Here is an 8,360-nt window from a genome sequence, read left to right on the forward strand (position 1 = left end):
ATTCCAAGTTCAAAACATGATAAATGCATCTTAATTCTTAAAGAATTTCATTATTATGACAAAGAGACATAGATAAAGAGGTTATTAAAGGTTTGGTTTTGAAAAAAAACTTGAATTCTGTTATATAAAGGATATTATGAAAAAAAACAAATACTTTATTAGAAACATATGGAACCAGCAGAACTTAATCAACAATCAGAAATTACCAGGAAATGACTTCAGCTAAAAGCTTGAGCTATAGTATTGATAGTATAGAAGGATTTTCATCCTCACCCCTACATTAATTGAAATACTTAAATTATCTTGACAATTTTAGGTGATTTTAAAATAGAATATGTTTTTAAGTAAAAAATGTTTTTGAAATAGGAATTTCAGAAGAAAAAAATATTTCAAAATAATTTTTATGAAACACATTTTTATTTTCAGAATAATAAATTTAGAATTCATAAAATGTGTTTCAACAAATATGTTCCAAAAATATTTTAAAAGATAGTCCAAAAACCATTTTAAAAGGGAAAACAATCTTTTAAAAAAATATGGGTGTATGAAAAAATTTGTTGGAGTGCAAGAAGAAATATCTAGTATAGATAGTCCTGCTAATACTAGGAGGACCAAAATTAAAGGAATGAAATGTAATAATTATTAGGCAATTCTCCTGCACTATATCTATTTCAATTTACACCCAATCTGTCAATGAAAATAACTTTAAGGTTCAGTTTGTTTCTAAGAATGAAAAATGCATATTTACTGTGTTCTAGGAAAGTTGAAAAATCAAAGAAAATATTTTAAAAAATACAAAAATCAACAATTTTTTCCATTCAAAACTTTCTTTTGCAGATGTACGAAGAAAGTTATATATATATATATATTTAATTAATTAATATTAATTTACTTTTTAACCCATTTATTTTAAACTCAAATTGTTATTATTTTTATTTAAAAAATAATTATAATTTAAATATAAAAAATATAATTAAAAAATATAATTAAAAAATATATTTTTATTATAAAATAACATAATTAATCATATTATATATATACTAAATTATATATATAAATAATAATAAAATATTTTTAATAATAAATAAATAAATTTATATAATAATTATATTAATTACAAAAGAGATAAAAATAATAATGTTGTTTAATATAAAAATAAGTTTTTATCAAGTATTTTATAATTATAAATATTTAAATAATATTTTAATTAAAAATTTATAAATAAATCAATCAAATTAAATTTTTAATAATTTTTAAATAGAAGGATAAATTTGTAAATTTACATGTTTATGAATCAAAAAATATATAATTTCAATCATACCCATCACATCACTCACAAAATTTCATAAACTTTATCTACACTCACAAAGTTTCATAAACTTTATCTACTACATTTTTTTACTTTATTTACCTTAATCCAAGTACTCTTTTTTTACATTTTTCCTTCAAATCATCTCAAATTCACTTTCTCATTTTCATTCCCTGATCCAAACAAAACATAAATGAAAAGAGAGTGTGGATAAAAAATTACTTCCAAAATCCTTTTTCTGAAAATATTATAGATTTAGATTTTTGTAACACATTTTTAAATTCTATAAATTTTTATCAAGAATGCTTTTTTAGATTTTGTGTTATGAAATTTTTTCTTCTAAAATGTATTTTTTTTTAATTTTTAAATTATATTTCAATTTACACCCAATCTATCATTGAAAATAATGAAAACAAATTTAAATGGAAAGAGGGTGTAGATAAAAAATTACTTCTAAAATCCTTTTTTTAAAATATTATGGATTTAGATTTTTGGAACACATTTTTAAATTCTAAAAATTCTTATCTAGAATGCATTTTTAGATTTTGTGTTCTGTTTTTTTTTTCTTCTAAAATGCATTTTTTTAAATTATATTTATTAAATTTTGCATTTTCAAATCTAAAATAAAGAATAATTTTGAAAACTTTAAAAGATATTAGGTGCAGATTAAAATTTACATGGTGCAGGAAGAAGTTGCACAGTTACTATTAATCGAACATTGTTAGGAATCACAATTATTATTAGCTGTACTCTTCAAAATCAAACTCAACTGCCTCCTTTGACTAGAGTCATTGCCTTTAAAAATCCGGATAAAAACTAGACATAACTAAATAAATAAATCTTAATTTCTTTTTCATCAGTCTCTCGTTTTCTCCTATAAAACATATAACACAGACTAACAATCAAATTTAAAAGTAATAGGAGTAGTATTTTTGAATCATACTTTGTCACAAACAAAAATCAAAAGTAAAAGCAAAAAAAGTTAAATACAGGATCCCAAATGTCAAAAACATGAATAGTTAATAATAATATTACAAACAAAGGTGTAATAATAGATCAAAATTAGATAAAAATGCCTCAGGGTCTCACCGTCTCACAATCACTTACAGCATTAGCAACACCACATCTCTCTGCTAACCAAAAAAAAAAAAACACCACACCTCTGCCCCAAAGAAAGAAAAATATAAATCAATAAATATGAAGAAATAAAGTTTGTACCTATGTTTTCTATGAACTATTATAAGAATAAAACATCAAACAAGTTGTGTACTAAAGAAAAATATATCAATCGATGATTATTTACTAAAATATACCATATAGTAAGGAACAACAGTGCATGACTTATATGTTGTTGTTAGTTTGCAAATTTTGTTGAGAAATCCAAACAGTCCTATTTTTCAACAATTGTATTATGGGCTTTTTGAGCTACCTTAACTAACTGATGGACCTAAAAAATTCTAAATCATATGAATTAGCAGTCAAATCAATACCTCCATTATGTCGTACTGATCAACCTTTAGAAAGATGATTGTTTTTTATTCCTCGTCTCTTAGGACTTTAAACCTTTCACCTTTAATTTTCACGATCTTCTTTTTCCACAATAATTTTCATTAATTCCCACCAATTTTCTTACCCAAATTTTCATATTACTACTCTGACCATTCACCAATTTCTAAATTTTACAATCTAAAATATTAAAATATTATTGTTAGGTTATGGGCTTTTGATCAAAGTAAGAGACCCATGTAAATGGATAATATAAAGAAAATAATATAGGAAAAGGGATGTTGATTAATTAGTATTAACCAGACAGTAATGAAAGAATCATAACAACGGATTAAGACTGACTCCATATATATTAGGTAAAACCTCACAGATAGACAGATCAAGTTAACAACATACTTGTTTTTTATTATGTTGAATGTTCTGGGTTTAAGTCTCCTATTGACCTGTCTAAAACAATTATTTTTTAAACAAAAATACATTCGAAAATATTTTTAGATTTTATAATTCGAAATATAATAAATATAATTATGAAAGGATCCTGTGAAAATACGTTTCGAATTTTATAATTTAATTTTTTTTCGAATCCTACGTTTCGAAATTAAAAAAAAAAATCACAAAAAGCTACCGAGGTGCAACGGTGCTTGAATCATTGAGTATATATATAACACTTCCTACAAGTGACAAAACTGGGGCTTGGTCAGAAAATAATATAATTATTTAATTTTTTTATTATTATTATTTTTAACTATTGAAGCTGACTGATTATTTATATTTTTTTTTTTTGCAGACTTAATTTAAACTGAAATGAAGGCATACGTCAGACTGAGAGCAGCCATCATGCATCTGCAAAGAAATGGTACTTTTGGATGTTGTCAACTATCAACCGAACTGCTGAAATGGTGGTTGCTATTGTGAGCACAAAAGAAAAAATAATGTTGAACCAGTGCCACGCCTTCTTCTCTATGCTAGCTGTTCGTCCCTTCACCTAAAATTGAAGCAAAATTAAGCCAATGTCCAAGTTTGACTAATTCGTTAGCTAAAGCTTGGTTTTGTGCGTTGTACGTTTAAACTATAAAATAACCTTGATGAAGAGCATGCTGGGGAACATGAAGGTGAGAGGAACAAGTGAAAATGAGCCCAGAAAGTTTACAAAATCACCCATAAAAGGAAATGCTGCAGCAACGAAGGTGTTCCCAGTAAAGAAAGACGCACGCAGGAGAAATAACCGCTTTAAGTTCTCCCCTGAATGCATGGCCTTGTCGATTTCAAGGAACTTTGTGTCCAACGCCTCCAAAATTGGTGCCACAAACATCTGCATTTTTTTAAAACATCAAAGGAAGACACACTTCAATTTCTCACGTATTTTATTTTTCTTAACGTACTCAAACTAAAAAAAAAAAACCACCTATGGTAAAATATATGTTACGCACATGTTGGGAGATTATGGACTGCAGAAAGACGATGGCATTGATGAGAACATTAATCCATTTGGGACCACTAAGGTTTTCAGGAAGGTATGCCGACACCGCTGATCCATAAGCCCAGTATCCCATTACGATAACACCATAATAGAACAGAACTCCCACTGTATATTGTAAACACAGGGCCTTCTTCATGTTCTTCACCGCTGGCTTACGAAGAGTCGACTGCATACACATTGTTGCAAAAAAAATAATTATAATCAAACTATTCATTTATAACATGTACACATACATATACCAAACCCTGTTTTTCTATTACTTGCATTAGACAATAAAGACAAAAGTATTTATGGTACTTTAAATAATATTACTTTTAAATAATCACTCATATTTTAGATGATATATCAAAAGTTTTGTTGCTTTTTAAACAATGATTGAATGAATGTATGAAATTGTTTTATTACTAAATCTAATATGTGGATCCATCATCTGACGAAACCTAAATCTTATTTGCTTATTAGTCAAAACTAGTAGTATAATATATGTGTGTGCCAGAGATAGCTATAGGTGATATAAGTTTGCCCCGTAAGACTCGCCGTAAAACATTCTAAATAAGTTTAGTTTTACTAAATTCATATCAGTTCCACGTTCTCCACGGATTTAGCGGGTTGGCGTGCATTTAACAAAAATAATATCATTAAAAATATAAATGATTATTAACTAGATATTTACATATCTTCTAATCTAGTAATTTAGTAAAAGAGTAAAGTGCACAACTATTTAGAGCAAAGAAAACTTAATATAATTCTCAAATACATCTTAAAAGATATATAAAAAAATAGGGAATAATATTTTTGGGTTGAAATGGTAATAAATGATTAGGTTGAATTTCTAGAAATATGACCTGTATCTCTGGGAGCAAGCCACTGGTGTTGGAGACAATGATAGCAGAAATGGCACCAAAGGAATTAAACACCTTGCTCACTTCACTGCCACTGATATCGAAATCCCTGTTGGAATTTGATTTCCCTACCAACCAAAAACATTGGTGGGGCGAGAACAATTTAACATTATGGTTTTTGAGGAGAACAATACATTTTAAATGCGAAACTCTGGTGCTTAGTTACCATACCATCTTTGACTAAAACAAAGAGAAGAAATATTATATATGTGAAGGTGAGCATGGCAGAAACTCCCAACCAATTTTTCATGGCCGATATTGTTGGGATGGAGAAGGAATAAAAGAAGTAAGCTACTCCTGTTATCACTATGTAGTACTGGAGCCTCAAGGGAGAATCGCTAAATTCCGAGTTTATTTCCTGAACAGAAGAATCAACAATGTCCTTTTTTTAAAAAAATTAATATTTTCAACTACTTTCTGAAAAATATTTGACAATGACTAAAAATATCTAGTAGAAGGACAGCTTTTAATAGAAACCGAATAAAATAACAAAACTTAAAACTAAAAAAGACATTGTTTGTACATTTTTTGTCTGTCATAAATAAACGTGTTCATAATATATATAAGTTTACCTTAAGTGCCTTGCCTCCAAGGAGGATGAAACCCATATTTCCAAGAAGAAGGGTCAAAAACTGGAAAACCCAGGTGATGTGGTACATACTATTGCCTTCACAAAGTAAGAATATATAGATGAGTTAAAATGTGTAATATTATATGATGCAAAGAAATATGAAAATTTTACCATAAACATATCCCATAAGGTCTCTGTATCTAATGAATCTGCGATTATCAACGAAATGAAATGCTGCCAAGAGCCAGTTTGCATAGGCAGTGTAGAGACCCACAACAAGAAGGCATATGATACCCCAAGTCCAACCCAGTGGCCACATGATCAGATTGGAAAAACTCACTATCCACCCACAGTTGAAGCTTGTCACCAGCATCAACCCCACTTGTTTCCACGAATCTGCATCTCGTAACCAATTTCATCGTGAAAAAAAAAAAGAAAACACAAATCTCAATTCCAGAGGGTACAAGAAGAGTGAATGAATGATGCACATGTAGGCACTAGATATAGTTTCAGAAACTTAAACACCCCAGAAAGTCAATTCACTAGTTATACAGTGAATTACCGCGGTCAATAGTATGAGCAGTAGCGAGGCCAGAATCATCGTTTTGGCTACCCTTTTCTTCACCTTCTTCAATCTTCTGGGTCGCTCTTCCTTCTACATCCATGGCGAATTCTAGATCTCTGTAAAGAAACCAAGATTTTGCTCCTTAAAAGATTACAACTTGGTAATAAAGTTTATAGAAGAGGAATGAAATCATTTTATAAATATGATCATTCTATTATACTATTAGCAAGAATATTTTTATGAATGGTAAGGGAGACTCCGTTCGTAAACAAGGAAGCCCTTTTTTTAATCATTGATACAACAAATACTAGTGGAGTATCTTTTAGTTTTATTAATAATTATTTTTTTCACATAAACGCTAGATTAATTATATTTAATATCTTTATAATCATATTTTTTTCGTCCATTATCGACTTAGAGTCAACATATTGGTTATAAGATATACATGAATTCTTGATGTTGTTTCTAGTAATAAAAGTGATATATATGACTAAATTAATTTGTGGAATGAATATGATGAAGATGATAATAGTGTGAGGTGACTTCAGCTTTGACTATCTACAGCTAAATGGATGAGAGTTGTTTTGATAGAGATTAAATTATAGAACTAAATAGCTATGACCAAGCCAGTGTTGAGAATCTAGAAGATGGCGTAGAAACAGTTTGAAAGATTACGCAATGGCACAATTGTTGATAAAAATAAACTAAAACGCAATGACACAATTGTTGCATATACACATGTCAATTATATTCTAATTAACTAGTTCCTTTGGATAGACGTTACCTAAACAAATGTAAATTATTATTTAAAACTTCTAATCTAGTCAGAATATTTTATTTTATACTATAGACCCACTCAACCTCCTTCTATAGATTCACTTACTAAACATATTTTGCGGAAAACCAGATTTTTCGTCACTCTGACATTTTTTTTCTTTATTCTCTTTTTTTTCCTGTGACCATTTTTTGTTTTGTTTTTTCCGTAAAGTTTGATTTTATTCATCATAAAATTTTAAAATTTAATTTTGATATCCACAAAAGTTTGATTTTAGTCCTAACAATATCAGATATTCTATATTAATACATTTTATAATAAATAAATAAATGAAAATATAATCTTATAAATTAATTTTGTAAGATTGAATTAAACTAGTTAAATTTGTATTATAGTATAATTTTTTTTAAACTGTCATGATGAGAATTTACTGGAAACACTCCCTATCAAATCATTATTAAACTATCAAACAAATATATAGTATCACATAATACAAGTGAGAGGAGTTCGACATATTGATTTTAAATAAAAATATTTGATAATATATAAATAAGTATCAATCTTATTAATTAATTTTAATTTTGTAAGATTGAGTTAAAGACAAAGTGATTTTATTTTTAATAAAATGTAATATTTTATTTAAAACATATTTTTTACATAGCTTTTGTTTTATTTCCAATAAATACAACTAATAGTGATTTTAGCCAAACACAAAGTGATTTTATTCTTTTAAGAGTTGACCAAGTTGAGTGGGCATCTGATTCCCAATTTTGTTTTATAATTATATGATTTAAATAATACTGTGTTATAGAAAAAGTGTTAATCTTTTTTCTTTAATATATCATTTGTGATGATGTTGTTGTAATTATATCCAATGGAATTAATCTCTTTTTGTCAATTTTTTTAATATCGATATTAAAATTAATATAAGGATAAAATACTAAGAAAAAGGTACAAGTAAACAAATACGACTTATTTTTTATTTTGTGAATATTTTTTGTAATTAAACTTTCTTATTCCATGTTTAAAACAATAATTTTAAGTAATAAAATTGAGTTTTTAAGAGCTAATCATGAAGGGACATAGTAGATCACATGTATTCTAATTCAAACAAGATAGGAAAGTAAAAGAAAATTAAAATTGATCAATAAAATTGTTTATTAAATTGGTCATTAAAATTGATACTAAAGTGATTGGTTATTAGAATCTATAACCGAGTCAATCACTATATATTAATAGAAAAATGATATAT

At 27.2% G+C, this 8,360-nt stretch overlaps 1 protein-coding gene across 1 annotated transcript; it reads right to left on the bottom strand.

The window, feature by feature from the left end:
* Nucleotides 1-2,216: 2,216 nt before the first annotated feature.
* Nucleotides 2,217-6,606, bottom strand: LOC137807930 (proline transporter 2). Its single transcript, XM_068608790.2, has 9 exons — nucleotides 6,331-6,606; nucleotides 5,940-6,164; nucleotides 5,770-5,864; nucleotides 5,369-5,555; nucleotides 5,141-5,265; nucleotides 4,246-4,461; nucleotides 3,897-4,127; nucleotides 3,632-3,800; nucleotides 2,217-2,471 (listed from the first exon to the last, which is right to left on the bottom strand). Exons 1-8 carry the CDS (start codon nucleotides 6,431-6,433, stop codon nucleotides 3,651-3,653), a joined length of 1,332 nt encoding a protein of 443 aa, XP_068464891.2. The 5' UTR covers nucleotides 6,434-6,606; the 3' UTR covers nucleotides 2,217-2,471; nucleotides 3,632-3,650.
* Between the last annotated feature and the right edge of the window lie 1,754 nt (nucleotides 6,607-8,360).

This window comes from Phaseolus vulgaris, chromosome 3 (assembly GCF_051622355.1).
Source record: "Phaseolus vulgaris cultivar YP4 chromosome 3, ASM5162235v1, whole genome shotgun sequence".
Taxonomy (NCBI): Eukaryota; Viridiplantae; Streptophyta; class Magnoliopsida; order Fabales; family Fabaceae; genus Phaseolus; species Phaseolus vulgaris.

Excerpts from the sequence above, each read along its gene's own strand:
- LOC137807930 (XM_068608790.2), bottom strand. The coding sequence starts at position 6,433 with ATGGATGTAGAAGGAAGAGCGACCCAGAAGATTGAAGAAGGTGAAGAA. Across the intron at positions 5,865-5,939 it reads CCTTATGGGATATGTTTATG|GCAATAGTATGTACCACATC; the intron begins GTAAAATTTTCA and ends TACTTTGTGAAG. Across the intron at positions 3,801-3,896 it reads CCAGCATGCTCTTCATCAAG|GTGAAGGGACGAACAGCTAG; the intron begins GTTATTTTATAG and ends CTTCAATTTTAG.